Genomic DNA, 17,741 nt, shown 5'->3' on the forward strand with positions numbered 1-17,741 from the left:
AACTAAATACGAAAGCTCAAAACCAACAAATAATAACAACGAAAAAAATACTATTTTATGAATATTAATACATTGTCTCCTGATGGCGCCGTTGTAAGAATTAAGATGGCTGGTTACACATCTTTTGTCTGCTACTTTAAAATTTCCAATGATCAATCGTAAAGTTTTTAATTTCTGTTTTAGCAATTTTTAAAATTTCAAAATAAAAAACGACTAAACATCAAAATTAATAAATAATATAAATTATAGTTGGAAAGCAAATTCATAATTGTACAATCCGGTGTATTTTTTTATTACTTGTACGAAAATTATTTTTATTTTGACTTATTGTTAGTAATTTGCGATTCCATTAAAATTTTGCATGACACTCTGATTCAAATGAATAAAATTCAATGGGGAATATTCGAATATACACGTTGTCTTTGTTATTTCTTTTACTACTGGCCCAAGTTGCAAACGGCGTGCATGTGCTAATATAACTATTTTATCAGCGAATTGCGGTGCAAACAGCTATTGTAATCTTCACAGTAGTGTCGTGTTTTCATTGTGAATCTCGGGAGAGATGAGAGCATTCGGGAAAACGGCAGCAGCACCAGGAGAACGGCAGAAGCCAGAAGGCGAGTCGCGCAGAGTTCTTGTAATATGTGGATGGAGCTGTAGCGTTTTCGTCCGTGTGCTGTTCAGGAATGCCGCTGCGATTACAAATGCATGAGATCGGAAATGCAGATACGGTCCCATCTTTCGTATCTGCTCTTTTTGGGACGTTCAGCTCTCTCCTCTCGACGGTCGCCTGTGTTTGTCGCTCATGCGAATTGTCCTCCAGTGCAATCAGCACGCGCTGTTTAATTCCTTCAAATTTCAACCCAATTCAATTCTCAACATTAATTTTGATCTTGCACTAGCTTATAACATAGCCGGATAATAACATTTGCAATATCTTGTAAAAATAGGAATACGACGGACTTTCAATCATTGCCAAATGCTTAGTTTTATCTTAATTTTCTCGATATTAAAAATATAAAATTAAAAATATTTGAGTACGACTAAATATGATTAACTAAAATACGACTGATCTGAACGTTATGAAAAATAAATGACGACTGCTTGGCGAATACGTCATTGCAAGCCTTTTTATCAGTTTGCTTTCAATGTGACTCTGTAATCCTGGATAACATTATTTTACGACTTGTTCAATGTCATTGCATAGTGCAACTCAAAGCTTTACTTAGTTGTTACTGCGTATTTTCCCTGGGATTGTCAGGGATATCTTGAGCATACAATGTAGTGGCATGAGTAATTCACTACAACTGCGTAGTTTGTATTCTGACCGTTATATTTATTATGGCACATACTTAATTCTCTAATATTTAATTTCTGGAATACTTAAAGTAGAAATTCTACCTTCCCGATCTCTTTAGATCCTATTTTTAATGTGAATATGTCAGTTATAACTTACGTGTAATTATAACTTTACTCTAGAATTGAGTAACTTTACTATTGAAATATGAAATATTGATGACAATCTGAATTCGGAGCCGTCACAACGCACTTATGCAATTGGAATTGAAATTCTATATTAAATACTTTAAATGTCCAATTCACTGTAATTCGTTTTAAACTTAATTTTTTCCTATTATATCACATTTTAAGAGTATATGAACAGTAAGCGCACGCCATTGATTTAATATTTGTATACTTCTACTTGGTTGTTATTTGATATTATATATTTAATATAATAGCCAACTACATTATTTCTCTGCAAATATAAAATATATAACAAGAACAGTCGTTTTGAAATGTAGAAAATATAATTGATTGCACTATAAAGGCTTGTTATAATTTACTATGTTTTATTAGCGAATGGATGAAAAATCTTATGAAAATATATTCGATATTGCGCGATAGTTATCTTCAATGTAAATTGTCGTTTTAAGAATAGAGACAAAGAAAACTAAAATAATTGAGACATTAATTAATATTATTCCATTGAACTACGATATATTCATTACTCATCATTAAAATAATAATTGTGAAGGTGGCAGTGAAAAAGACCAAATGGGAAATCAAGAAAAATTTTTGACAATTTGTTAAAACTTTGTGTGGTATGTAAGAATGATTAAATATTTATGCATTATATTTGGGGACAATTATTTAAATGTTCCTTAATGTGAGTTGTTTAGATAGTTATTGGAACTTATATTGGATAGATATGTGCCTATAAACGATCAAGCAGATGGGGTTCTTATGTGAGCTTCGTTTTCGGCTATAAAAAGGATTTGTCTGTGTTACATGGTCATCAGTACCCTTACGTAGGCTTTTAAATATAGAATTGTTAGTAAATAGATCCAATTAGATTTTACACAAAGTGTACTCAATTTCAATAGCATATATTGAGGAAATCCGAAATAAATAGATACTGTATCGCTTGATCTATTTTACAATAAACGTCCAATATTATTTGAATATGAAACCGTAGGAATTTGCGGAACTATATATAAATGCGATTGCCGCTATTCTCTCCAATGCGATGACTGTATATGATTATGAGAATCATAAAATGAGTATTCAACCACATTTGTCGCACGCGGCAATTCGTATTGATATCATGATCTCTCTGAATGGTTATTTAATGCTTATCATCGCATATTTCTCCTATTTCACTATATAGAAAAGCTACTGAATATTCATTTTACAAATATAGAGTAAATTTTAAATTTACATTCAAATTTAATTGTTTTTTTTTCATAATTTCAGTTTTCTTTACTTTGTTACATGATTCGTCTTTGTTTATAATCCTTATTTTATCTTACAATTAAACCCTACCTACACTCACAACGCTTTGGGGATAAATAAATTTTCAAACATGTTTTAAATTTATATTTCTGCAGCTGATTTATTCATGCGTTTATACCAATATTGTATGCTACGCAATTAAGATAGTAAAAGATCTCGAATTAAGTGTTTTACAATGCAACTCGTTAAAAACAATGTTTGAAATTAATGAGCTTTTAAGTGCAACCTTGAGCTTTGGTGAAAATGTGACTATTTTCAGAAGCCCTTTTTTAAAAAAATATGCACTAAAGTTTGTTGATAAGTTGCATCAAAAGCTGACACATTTAATAAGGGTTGTATAACGGTAAAATCTTATGTCCTTATTCTTTATGAATTTTTATTTATTATCAATTTTGAATTCTGATTAAATGCGCCAACTTTTGATAAAACTTGCCAACACATTTTAGTGCATTTGTTTTAAAGAAAGGCTTTACAATGTTGACCAATTTTGAAAATTTTAATTTCATAGTTCAACAAAAAGTCTTAATTCTTAAAAACTCAGGGCAATTATGTCATTATTATTGACTGTGATCTTACGACTTCGGATCCAAAGCTTAAATGAATAAAATTAATAAAAATCAACCACAATAAGCGAAAAATAGTCACATTTTCACCAAAGCTCTAGGCTGCACTTAAGAGCTCATAATTTTTAAACTACGTGAGATATTTTTTTTAATTTGTTTCTTGACAGTTATCATCAATACTATCACCTCGTTTCGGCTTCTGGCCCAGAAGTTCCGGGACACCCTGTATATATATGCATGAGTTGAAATAATTTTGTTTTTGCACCAAATAAATTTGATATTTTATAATAGCAAAAAACTTCTCGTATATAATTAATTAGCATACAATTTTTTTTTCAAAGCTTATTTATGATATTTGTCAAACAATTCCAACACTTGATCATCGCTCAAAGCTCGCGCCGCTGTGTGAGGTTTTTTGTATTATGCATATTTTACGCATATTCGTTGGGGGTTGTATTGACGCTGTGTTCTGTCACACGATCGGTGGCTTGTCAGATTGTATATCAGCTATTTTGTACATTGTTATGGAAATATGCAAATAAGACAACTTAGCATCTTGTTTCCTAGACACGCTGTCCGTGGATTCTAAACATCTTTATTATATGCTGAGATTCCTATAGGTCGTGACAGTGTATATAAGATTTCCGATGTGTTACTTATATGTAAAGTTAGTTTCCTTTTTTGCAGCTAAGACACAATTTATCTCATGATTTATTTTTTGTAGTTATATCTATTAATTTCGGAAAATTTCTAATTTATTTCTGTTATGAATTGATTAGATCCAGTTCGTTGGGACCAACTTTACTTACACTGATTAGATCCTTTTCGTTTGGACCAATTTTGTTTTGAAGCGATTGGTTCTTAACGCGATTTATGGAAAGAGTTTATGACCAATTTTTTGGAAAAAAATATAATAAATTTTTTTTCCTCTAAAAACAATTGTTTTGCTAACACGAGCATAATGTTTTTTGGATCATTCAAATCTGATACTCCATTCTCTCAAAAATTCGGTTTCTATTTTTTGCACTCTTTGCCACGTATCTTTCAATACTTCTCCCTATCAATAGGAATCGATTGCTTTTTGAATTTTTCAAATCGGTTCATCCATACGCCCGAAATCGTCGACGAAAAATTTTCTCTACACACCCACACACACATTCATTTCTGAGGTAATTCAAAATGTTCAGAAACCTCTGAAACGTGAAGATACGCAAAAATTTTCATTTTCGATTTTCGGCCCATTACTATAACTTACCCTACGGGAAAATAAAATAGTTTCAATTGTTGTATATTTAGATAAAAAAATACATTATTAGAAACTGATAGATGATGTTATATGTTTGAATGTTGAGTTAGTACTTGTTAGTGTTACCTGTTTGAATGTTAACCCTTTCGGGAAATCTTGCGAATTCCGAGATTTATATGAATTTTCCTGGCGGCATCCGAGTGGAAAGATTTAAGATACTACTGATCGATCTTACATAGTTGAAACTTTGGTAAATACTAATTTACAAAGTTTTTATAGTTTTATATTACATTTTGATTGGTTTGTTTTTGGGTTCAAGCGACTGCCCATTACATTCGTATCTAATCATATATTGGCCTGTGAATTAGTTCAAGGAATATGCATTTCTTAGAAGAAAGGATTAATGATTGAGGGCAGGCCAGAAAGGAGGCATTAGGGACATGATGATTACAATATAAGGGACTACGAAATAGTGCAATTAGATGGATTAGGTTTTATGATTGTATAAAGAGTAAAGAAATATATTTATATAATTTCTATAAATCATGGGTGTACGTTAGGCGTTAACAATTTCTTTCAATCATATTGATTTTAATAAAGTTTATAATTCTATCAAACTAATTATTTTGTCTAGTTTTCAATAGATTTTTTATTGCGTTGAGAATTGTGGAGGATCACGCAAGGATTTATTTACGTATAGGGAATTTTTTCAGCTTATATGAATAAATTATAATTGTATTCAGTTTTTGTATCCGCGCATAGCTGATGTCTACGGCATCTGCTATGCGCGTTACTGTTTTGTATTATATCACGTATTCGATTCCAGTATTACAAAGAAAACAAATAACGAAATAAACCACGCGCATGTGACTGTATACGTAATTCATTCGCAAATATATGAATTTTAAAAAGTCCCAATTCAAATATATTTTTTAATTATATACTTATTCCACGATGTCAAGTACATACGAGAAAATAACTTTTTGTTCTTGTCTCGAACGAAATTTGGCGTTGAGTTTCCAATGTCGCTTTTGAATAATAAAAAAAAAACGCGCTCTCTTTGATTTAATTTTTTTAAGAGATACATGGATGTACGCCCTGGGTAATACGATGGGAATATTATTTCATTTGGCCGCAATCAGTCTATCGTTTTTCTCGCACTTTTAATAAAGGGCCTTTTATTCGCAATTACGGACGCCTTGAGGCTCAATAATTGAATGGTCGGGGCGAGATTCGAGACGCAGTCGCAATTACGCACAAGTTTGATTGTGTTGCGATCTTATTTGTATGTATGAGGAGTAGTGTTAGAAGTATCGAGGCTAAAGATCGATATTGAGTACTTTGAAAAGTATCTAATCAAAATATCGATGCCAAAAAAATATCGTGGCGAAAGTATCGATAGGACTCAATATCGAATTTTGAGTACTTTTCATAAAAATCAAACATAAGTGCAACAAAGATCTAAAACTAATTAAATATCATATCACAATATTAGAATGAATTCTATTGCTTGTATCTGATGTGTTAAATCAGAATCATTTTCAATATTGTAAAATTTTAACAGTAATTTTTCAATACTACTTTCAAATTTTTTAATTTTTCAAAAAAAAGACAAGTTATAATAGTTGAGTATTTTTGATTAAAACAATATAATAGTCTGATACTATATTCAAAAAGCAATACTTTTTAAGTATTTTTAAGCATAATAATATTTTTAATATTTTTAAGTAAAATAATATTTTATAATTGTTGAATATTTTTGTATGAATAATTTTAGCAACTTTAAAAAACCTCTTTGGAAAGCAATAAACATTCAGTTTAATGACGGTCAAGATATATTATCTTCGACACTTGTAGAGAAGCATCTCCTCGGAGCAATGGGATTTAAAGTTTAAATGGTTCTGAGAAACTCAAACCCATATGTTTGCATGTTGAAATTCAAAAATTTCAAAACATGATTTTTTTGCGTTAAAAAAGAATCGAAATATAATTATTTCAAATAATAATATTCATCAATTTCTATATATTAGTATTTTGCGTAAAAAAGAATCGAAATATAATTATTTAAAATAATAATATTCATCAATTTCTATGTATTAGTATTTTGCGTAAAAAAGAATCGAAATATAATTATTTCAAATAATAATATTCATCAATTTCTATATATTAGTATTTTGCGTAAAAAAGAATCAAAATATAGTAAACGCAAAATAATCATACTTTATTTGTTGAATATGTTTTTATAAAACATTTAAGGTATTTTAAAATCCGTTTCATTTTACATAAGAATAATAAATAAATATCTTTATTTATTAGTGTGGTCATATTCATTTTGGGTTTTTGAGACTGATGACCCTGAGGGATCGTTTTTGGACAATTCTTTGAACAGTTACGACCACCTAGAGAGACTATTGCTTTGCATTTGGCAATGAGTGGGGTTAATAGTTCGTCGATGAGTGGTGTTCATAGATTACGCTGTCGATTCTTTTTGAGTACTATCGACGAAAAGAATCGATATTGGAAAATAGATCGAGCTAAAAAATCGATAGCAAAAGTACTCACTATCGACCGCAAAGTATCGATATTTACTCAGTACTCGATATTTTGTTCTAACACTAATGAGGTGGCGACACTAGCAGCCGTGGAGATGAACGTGGCCCCGATGCATCTGTGTTCGTGCACGTGCTTGTAATTGAGTATGTAATACGTGTTGTATCTTTACAAACAAAAAAGTGGCAAGGGCGAGAAACGGAAGGATTTACGGATATCCGCTGTTACGTGGTTTTAACAGACTAGCTAAGTTTCACAGCGCAGGAAATTTTATATCGTAGCACTAATTTAGGTGCACGTACGCTCGGTTTCTTTTTAACTCCAGTAGTCGGTTTCAATTATTGAATCACAGCATTGGTTCTTCGCCAATATAACTTCGTACGGTATCAATCGAGCTGTTGATAAGTTAGGAAGAATCAGGACAAATTTTCTTGTTCCAACGTGTCTACCTTCATATTTATTAGAGATCTAATACAAAAACAGTTTTTTTAACTTCCCGTAGGGAAGTAAGTTATAGTCATTGTAAAGAAATCAAAAAATATTTTTTTTATATATCTTCACATTTCAAATGTTTCTGAACATTTTGGCATGCCTTAGAAAAAATTGACGGATATGTGTTTGTGTGTGAGTGTGTGTCTATGTTCGGATACATATTTTCGTCGACGATTTTGTGATCGCGGTCAACCGATTTCAATAATTCAAAAACATTCGATTCGTATTGACCGGGAGACGTGTTGATTAGATTTTGGAAAAGACAGGTCCAGCCGTATCAAAGATACAGGACAAAAAGTGCTTAAAATAGAATTTCAGTTTTTGAGATAACGGGGCGTTCAACGAAATGAAGAACTATAAAATTTTTGGTAGGTCTAGCGGTTTTAGAGATTTAAAATAAAATAAAGTAGAAAAAATCCATTTTGGCGGCAAAATAAGATGATTAGACATGTTGTAGTAGACACGATGCCATGCATCACTAGGTCTTGTTTCAACATATCAGCGTACATTTTTATTAAAAATCTAATACAATAATTTTTTTTTATTTTATTATATTTGGCCTCCAGTATCAATATAGCCACATACAATACTGTACAGAAAAACTTAATTACTAATAAAATTAAACAAAATACTATACTAATTTACAAATTAATTTTTCAAAAAAAATAAAAACAAGTATTTTATTCAATGTGTTTTGTCTATGCCTCTTAAATAAAGCACAATATAATATTAAATATTTGCCACTTTCAATCGGTTCACCAGACCAGCATAAGTTTGTAGTTGGGATTCCTAACCGATGCAATTGTGATAAAAAGCTTCCATAATTTAGTTTTTATCTAGTTACTGGTTTTATGAATACTCTTTAATAATATACCCCTCTTGTATCACTTCATTCTTTTTGTCCCACTTTAATATTTCTACTTTTTATTTGTTTTTTTTTTACATAATCCTTGTATATGATTGAACCATTTTCTATTGTTTAATTTGCTATTTTATGTGACATTTCATTAGATCTAATTCCTGCGTAAGCTTCAATCTGTATCATTTTTATATTTATTTTTTTCATTAACCTATTACTATCATACCTTTTTCAACCATAATGTATCTGATATATCGATTTTAGACAGTAAATTTTCAACAATTGTTTTTGCTTGCATTGTTTGCTTTTATCTATCAATATGAGTTCGGAATTAATTTACTAAACAGTTACTTGTTGAAGTTTAACATGTAATGTTTTAAATAAATAATATGATCATTTATTTATTTTGGGCTCATATTTTCCCCTGAAGCTAGGAAATATTTTTGTTTTTCATTCGGCAACATTCAATAAAATACATCAAACATCAAGCGGTAACATTTTCCGAGCATCATTGTAAAATGGGGTTCGAGTCTAGTGTGTTGAATGAGAGCAGTAGCAAATAGCGTTTTGCCCAGGGCTTTTGGTGCCGCCTAACCAGTTCAGTTGATTGTGCATATTTTTAACACTCGAAATATTTCATGCAAAAGAGAAGTTCATCGCAAAGTTGGAAGTCATACATAATAAATTGAACCGGTTTTCCAAATGTCCCCAATTGTTCAATGTGCCTACGGCAACACCAGCGGTCCCAACCCAGAATCTAATGTGAATTAGTTAGGGACTGTTTGATACAATTTACAAAGCAAATATTTCAGATTAATACAATATACAAACCACGATAGAATTGCATGTTTAATTACGACTGAAAATTAGCCCTGTGATGACCGAGTTGTGGGTATAGTTCAATTTATTCATGTTAAGTAATTACAAACATGACATTACGTCAGTATTAATTTAATGTTTTATTTTACTTGCAACGTGAATTGTACGATAAGTTGTGAACAGCAAATGTGTAAAATTATAAATACATTATGGAACAGTAAATTAATTTTATTAAGAATGGTTACGATTATATTTTGAAATTTAAATTTAAATACAATATTGTTTAAACAGCAATCAGAACCTAAGAGTCCTACAAGCTGTTGTTTCGATTTAACTTAATACTGCTTCGGTTTTACATATGGCAACCCAAACAGTTCTCATCTCTTGGTGACAAATTTTATTACTACACTTTCTATAATAGATAGATTATTTGATGCAGCAATGTGGGATGAGGACTGTTTTCATTTGGAAACATAATAATAAATGGTAGTCTGCCCGAAGGCAGGTCCATGGTATGAGAGCCACCACAAATAAATGATTCCCATACCCTTCATCGTCTATCATTTCCATTACCACTATCCCCCCTTTTTTTTCATGTATTTTTCTTTCTGAACTTCTGCTTCCATGTTTCTTGATCCTGCGCTTCGTCTTTCAGTCAATCATTTGCATTTTTCTTCTTCCAATTTCTTTTAGTCCTTCTATTTTACCCTCGATGACGTCGTGTAGGAGGCACTCTTCTTGGAGAAGGGGTCAGGATTGTGCTCAGTAGAGTCCTTTCTTCGCCTGTCGCCTTTTCTTTGTCCACTCTTCTCAGGACTTCTTCATTTGTTAATTTGTTGAAACATATTGCAGTTTATATTTCCAAGTGAAAACCGATGCCACTACTGCTTGACATCAAGCTGCTCGAAGCAGGTATTGAACCCGGTACCTCTGATTCAGATCCCGTCGCTTCAGCCGTTTACCACTTACAATAGTAATTTATTATTTAGAATGTGATGTTGTCTCCATTACTAAAATTCAACAATTAACCGTAGTTTATGGAATTAATATAACAATTTTCCATAAAACCATGCAATAAAATTTCTAGAATAATTATTCAAGTTTTTGCATCATATAATACAATATCGAATAATTACTGCAATTCGCTGCTTGTTTTAGAATAAACTTGGAATTAAGCATCATTGAATGTAGTTTTGTCAGACTGTTTATAATGTCTGGTATCATTGGCATAGTTAACGATGCAATCGTTATATCTGAATAATATATTTGCATCCGTGAATAGTCCCATGTGCACAAAAAGGTAACAGAACAGTGCAGTAACGACTGAACGTTGTTTGTTATATAAAAGCCGAGTTGCTTTTATGACGGCTTGATGCGATTCAGTGTTGTGTAACGCGTGTGCTAGCGCGATGCTCATAATACTGCACACTGCAATACGCGGTAGGTGTTTTCAATAGTGCACCACTTGTTTTTGTTGCATTTTTACATTTGCTACGTTAAAAAGGTATACAAATTTACGAATTGGTCGCGAAATTTTCCGATATACTGATAATGATTAAATAAAATGTGAAACAATGGGGTGCGGCATTGGGTGAATCCCAGTTATCATCTGATTTAAAAATATTGAGATTTTCAAAATGCATTAAAACATTTTAAGTCAGAGCTACCGGATTCGATACCAGTTTCGAGCAGTGTGATGTCAAGCAGTGGTAGTAACGATTTTCACTAGATAGCAATATATTTCCAAGTAAATGCTGCCCATCCAGCGACGGTGGCAACAATATGTAGGTTCTTCCTGCTGCTAACAAAGCTGTTACCAATATGTGGAGGCTAATCAGTTAAACAGACAAAGACGTTTGATGTATTTATTTATTTCATGATTTCTTGTACAGTTTACATATAACATAAACAACTGAACTTGAATACGACTGAATATGATTTACTAAAATACGATTCCATTGAAAACTGAAGTACGACAGAGCTCATGGCTGACTGAAGACTGAGTACTGACTAACTTATGGAAAACTAAATCACGATTGAGTTTATACTTTATAGAAACCTAACCTGCGACTGATTCAGGAATGCGTCATTGCATGCCTTTTATGTGCTCGCTTTAATGTGACTTTGCAATCCTGGATAACATTATTTTACGATTTGCTCAATGTTGTCGTATATTGCAACACAATGCTTTACTAAGTTGTTATGGAATATTTTGAGTTTGGGGAAGAATTTTATCAACAACATCCGGGCTTGTCAAGGATATCTCGAGCTTACAATCTTGTAGCAATGAGTAATTCACTAACTACATAGTTTGTATTCTGACCCTTATATAATTATTACAAATGCGTGCATACCCCTTACAATATATATTAATTTTTTGATACTTCCGGGGCATTGCTGCTTCAAGTTGGTCAATAAGTCAGCCAATTACATAAATAATCAAATATGGAAGGATCAACCGTTGGGTTACCACCTAGAAATACGACGTAAGGAGCAGTTTTGGCCCAATATCTTACACGACGTCTATAAGGTTTTAGTTTTGTTAAATAATCATGTGTTCATAATGACTCATGAATGATATTGAATAAATATCAGTCTCATATGCTATAGAAATTCAAGAAATTGTAAATCTACTCGCAGTAACATATCGCGGATGAACATGTTCTGAAAGTTTTACAGATGTGATTAGTTACAAATGTTAACAGAAAATGAATTAGGATGCATCGCGAATCTCAAGAATACAATTCAATGAACAAACGGCGTAGAACAAATAGAAATGTTTTGTTATGCTGAATCAGTTCAACAGCTTTCGGTACATGGATACGGGATAATTGGCTTGACGTTGCACGCGTTCATTTAAAGCCGAACACCAAGAAATGGGGAGAACGAAATAAGCACTTCGAGAACAAGGATTATATTTTTATGTATCTCTGGAATTGTTTAACACTACATACGAAAAGATTACTAATTCTAATGGAAAATTATATCGTGCAGAGATTCGATCTTACATTAGTCAGCTAAGAAAATCATACTTTATAATTTATTCAAATACAAGTCGTTTATACAAAGTTACCGAAAAATATATCTGCTCGCATAAATTTATCTGCACCTTATGGTGAGTAGGATGCGAAATTGGAAAATTTTCCTCAGGTGAAGCACATCGCTCGAATGCTTTCAAATCTGCATTAGATATATCAGATGTATTTGCACCCATGCGTGGAGCACATTCGAACTGTTGGAAAACGCGATTTCGTTTCCGAAGAAAAACCATTTATATCTAAAACTTATCCTTCCTGCTATGATTTTAATTTGGCTCAGGTGTTAAGTGCATTTCTGACTATTTTTCTGTGTACAATCAAAAAGGCAATCAATCTGATTGTGCAAATCAGCTGGGAATGGTTTTCTTAAGAACCCGATGTTATTTAACCGCGAACCGTAAATCCTGCGATAATAAAATTTATGTTTTTGTGTGAAGGCAAGTGGTCATAAACTGACAGGAGTGTATTGCAGTTTTGAAAGATGTTTTGTCGCCTTTAACATTGTGTATAATACTATACTCGGGTTGTAATACATATCTTTGATTGAAGACTTTGTAGACTTTGAGCTTCAAAGCTATCACTACACTACCGCCGTCTATATTGAAATTCCAACCGGGAAATTTAGCATTTGTATCACCATTGGAACACCTTATACAATCAACAATGCACTATAAGAAACCCTTCTATTGTTAGTTTATTATTATTGCACCTTGTCGTGAGGCCACTAAGGGTTGTATACATACTTCAGGGTTGAAATTTTTATATTTTGGTTCTGACAATTTTAAGATAACGCTAATTTAAAAAAGAACATACCATCAAATTCAATAACGCAATTTTGCAGATTCGTCGTTAATATATTATGGCGACAACAAAATTATTTTCTTTTGTTTGTTTTTCAGGTACGTTAGAGCCGTAAAATATACAAATTGAATTTGTGGATTTACTCAAATATTATTGAGTTATTACGTTATATCTCATATTACTTGGTAAACCCGACGGAATAAGGATACGCTTGTATTGAATGAAAACGATTAAGTTTTTATTGGTATCTGTCTATATTTTAATTATTGATTATTTTTTGTATTAATAAATTTAGCATAATCGCATCAAAGATTTTCCCAAAATTACAAAATTGTTTAATTGTTAAATTAGCATTTTATTTGTAGACTAGAGTGATTTGCATTTTTAAGTTAAATATTAATTACAGCATTTTGATTAGAATATTTTCTCAATAATAAGATGTACAAATTTTAATATGCAAATTTATTTTTATTATAACCATTAATTAAAGGCAATACTGTGTATTATAAGAATCAGTGATATTTAATTGTATGTTGATAATAAAGTAAATAGTTGTTTATGGAATATTTTTTTCGGTTTTTAAACCAATCGATTTATAACCGAAGATGGTAGCAACACAGTGACGTGTCGTTAGCACATGGATATTATTATATATACATCGCGAAGACTATTATTATGTAAATGCTTCCGAAACTTTAACTATTCTTATATGTAAATTTCAGCGTTTCTTTATGGGCGTCCTCACAAAATTCGATGATATCGCGGAATTCATAATAACAATGCCTTATATTAGATCATCAGCGGATACGCGACATATTTTACGAACGAACCGGATTGACTCGTTTTTATACAGAAGCTGCTAACGCTGAGATTCGTGGTTCTCAGAATGAAAAGATTGATAAAAATTAATTGTAAAAATTAACTATAATTTACGGCGATTAATCAATTTTTATATTTAAAAAAAAAAATTGAACGGCATTGGGTTCTGTATATGAAATGTACGCAGCGGCTGATGACTACAAAAGCGTTTTGTCCTTTCAGTCATTTACGTTAAGATTTATTAGACGAGTTTTTCAATTAAAGTTTTTGCCGATAATTGAATAATGTGATAATAATATTATTAACTGAGTTTTCGGACCCAAAATTATTCATGTGAAAAAATACGATAATCCCTTATAAGCCGGTGCTATATATAATTAACACTAGAAGGACGGACGCAGTCATTTTGACTGTTTTCCATTTTCAAACATAAAAATAACTATGTATTTGAAGTCGCAGCTTCGTGAAATTTTGTGACTTTTTATACAACATCTAAATGCGTAGATAAATCGTATTATTTGCCTTATCTCACTTTTATTTTCAATATTTTTACATGTTATGCCTGCATGGACGGAAAACAGTCATTTTGACTGCTCTAGAAATTTTACATAAACAAACGGCTTTGTTATTGTATTGCAAATCGTTATCTCGCGATAATTCATCTCGAATGAGCCATAATGCATTTGTTACATAGAAATAACCGAATTATGGTAAGTATTGACATTAGACCGGTCTTTTTCACATAGTAACTTTCAGTATAACGCGTTGTTCAGTTGATTTTTTAGAACTTATAAATAAAATGTCGAAGAGAAGTGAATTGTTGCAAAAGCTAACACACATAAGTGAAGAGTGTTCCGACATAGAATAAAATGCAGAAAATTGGGCACAATCATCTGAAGATGAATTGGATTATATTCCACGTGAATCATCTGATTCTGAGGGTAGCGATGAAGGTGATCACTATTGATGAAAATGAAAGTGCCATCAGTGTATGCAGGAGGGTGCTAAGTGGCTCAGAAACTGATGAAAGATTTCAAAAACTGGAAACAGCTGTCGATGGTACTGTATGGACAAAAATTGCCGAAGGTGGTACTCCAGGAAGGTCATCATCTAATTGTGTTTTCAAGGGTGTGAAAGGGCCAACAAGCTATGCAAAAAAAATATTATTACAGGTGATCTTGTCGGTGCATTTTCGTTGATAATAGATAATTATATTATCAAACACATAAAACAGTGCACAGAAGAAGAGGGCAGTCGAATTTCGGAGTACGATTGGACAACATCGTTACCGGAAATACGTGTATTTATTGGAATTTTATATGCTCGTGGGGCCTATGAGGCAAAAAAATTGAAATTGACTTATTTATGGTCAGCAAAGAAGACATGGCAGATCAAAGGTAAAGAAAATATACCGTGGAATCCAGTTCCAATCCAGTAGATGACCTCTGCAAATATTTTTCAATATTTTGGATTTGGCTGCGATAAATGCCTGGATTCTTTACAAAGAAGCGACAGGAATAAAAATCCAAAGAAAACAAATCCTTAGAGAACAGTTTTTGTTTGAATTGGCAGAACAGCTTTCCGCGGACTACACGACATCAACACAAAAAAAATCGAAGGAAAATGATGACCCACAGACATTATGCAAATACCAATAGAAATAAAAGAAAATTTTGCTAAATAAGACTTTGTAATAATAAAAAAACTAATAATACGTGTCAAAGTTGCAACAAACATGTTTGCGGAAAATGTATTCATAAAAACATCTTAAATTATATTTGCATGAATTGTAAAAATAATGAACTTCTTTTTCAGATGAACTATTTTTTTATTTTTAGCACTTATAGATGATTTGTATAAATGTAAATAGTACATGAAATAATAAAAATTAATTTTTAACAAATTTCTAAACGCATTATTTATTTTTTTCACGACGCAGTCATTTTGACTGTTTTCAGGCAATGTAGGTATATTAAATTCGTCCGTCTTTCTAGTGTTAAGTTTTACAAACTTACGTATATTGTTTTATCTCAAGCTTTCTCTCTCTCGTCCTCCGTATTGTATCATTATTGATTTTGCTGTCGTCTGTTTTATGTGATCACATTTCTCCTACGGTTTAATTACGTGCCGGAAAGAAGTCCGCAATTTATTGCGAAAAATAATATCGTACTTGGGTTTTTGCAACATTAAATAATATTTATTCATTTAGTGTGATTTATGGGCTGGTAACGCTCGGCAGATCAACGCACAAAAACTCTAATTGAAATCGAGTAACTGAAACAGTATAAAACAAATGATGTTAACTAGCACCGATACAATTGTATTTTTAATTTATGCAACAACGTAACAATATATATAGCAATATTGTCACATTAATTATTTTTTGCAGTAGAAAAAGCAGAATCCCGAGGCGATATAATTTCTTGCAAAATCACTCTTTTCATCGTGAGGAACATTTATCATGATTAAAATTCATCGCTGAATTTTAATGGGTAATGACAATTGACTAATCTGTTTCGCTGCTGCACGTTTTAATTCCATTAATTGATGTCACAGAAGTGTTACAGGCGCTGACAACTCATAAAGTATATTTGATTAAACATTTTACTGGAATTAAACCCAAATATGTGAATTAAAATTGTATAATTTCATCTCTAATGCAATTGATATATACATGAACAAGCAAACACGCAGTTATACTGCCTACGTAGACTCATATGGGTATATTTAACTTAGTTTATTTTTTTTAACGAAATACATATTTAACTAAATATCAGTATCTAATATTGAAAAAAATGTTTTACGTGTTCAGTTTTGAAACGCATGTACAACACATACACTTTTGTAAAACAATCTTTTTTTTTAGATTATTAGAAGTTTTTCAATCAATGTAGACTTTCAATTTACAGCTATTCTTTAATTATTTTGTATTATGTGTTCTCATTGTTCCCAATGCGATCCAAGCATGTCCCGATCACAAGCACCTTATAAAATCAATAATATAAATTTCTTTCTATTAACACATAGGCGCCAAGGTAATTTTGTTAAATAATTTAGTTAAAAATATATCACTGAAACTTGAGGTATCAAAGAAATTTTTTTGCCAACATTCCTGGAAAAAAACACTTTTTTATCTCACGCATATATAGACTGATGGGGCCCCATATCAAAACTATTTTTCGGTAAAGTCTCAGGTTTTGTGCATAATCGTTTGCGTCGAACATCTGTGATTGACGTCACCTTTTATCAAATCGTATATGTCAGATATATATGTCTGACAAGTTTCATGTAGATCTTCTTAGCGTCAGACACATGTGACAGACATTTTGATTTACTTTATATATATATATATATATATATATATATATACTTGTGTATGTGTTTGCATAATATTTAACCTCCGTCTTATTCGAACTCACCCTCGATTCAATTTCTTGTCGCCCACGCCTTGCCGACGTTTTACCTTCCGCTTTGAACTATTTACAATGCATTAGATTTTATTTTAAATTTTCAATAAAGCGAATGGTGCTGGCGTCTAATATAAAATAAAACACCTTTGGCCGCTACAAAGGGAGATTTTCAGCGTGGTATTTAATAAACATTATAATATATGGAAATCTGATTGAATAAATGAATAATAAACTGTCTTATGTATAATATTATCGATGGTCTGGCGCACAAACCCGCTGAAATCGGAATGATGAACTTTTCCAGGGCGACGCTGAATCTTTTCACCAACGCTTGGTTGATTCTTAAATATT

The 17,741-nt window shown here is 31.7% G+C and overlaps 1 protein-coding gene across 1 annotated transcript; it reads left to right on the forward strand.

Annotated features, from left to right (window-relative positions):
* The first annotated feature begins 14,927 nt into the window (after nucleotides 1–14,927).
* Nucleotides 14,928–15,418, forward strand: LOC113376171. Its single transcript, XM_026616090.1, has 2 exons — nucleotides 14,928–15,152; nucleotides 15,215–15,418. The coding sequence occupies exons 1-2, from the start codon at nucleotides 14,928–14,930 to the stop codon at nucleotides 15,416–15,418; spliced, it is 429 nt and encodes a 142-aa protein (XP_026471875.1).
* Nucleotides 15,419–17,741: the final 2,323 nt, after the last annotated feature.

Source organism: Ctenocephalides felis, unplaced genomic scaffold, assembly GCF_003426905.1.
Source record: "Ctenocephalides felis isolate EL2017-DRISC unplaced genomic scaffold, ASM342690v1 CF-g0.4_SCAFFOLD_01886, whole genome shotgun sequence".
NCBI lineage: Eukaryota > Metazoa > Arthropoda > Insecta > Siphonaptera > Pulicidae > Ctenocephalides > Ctenocephalides felis.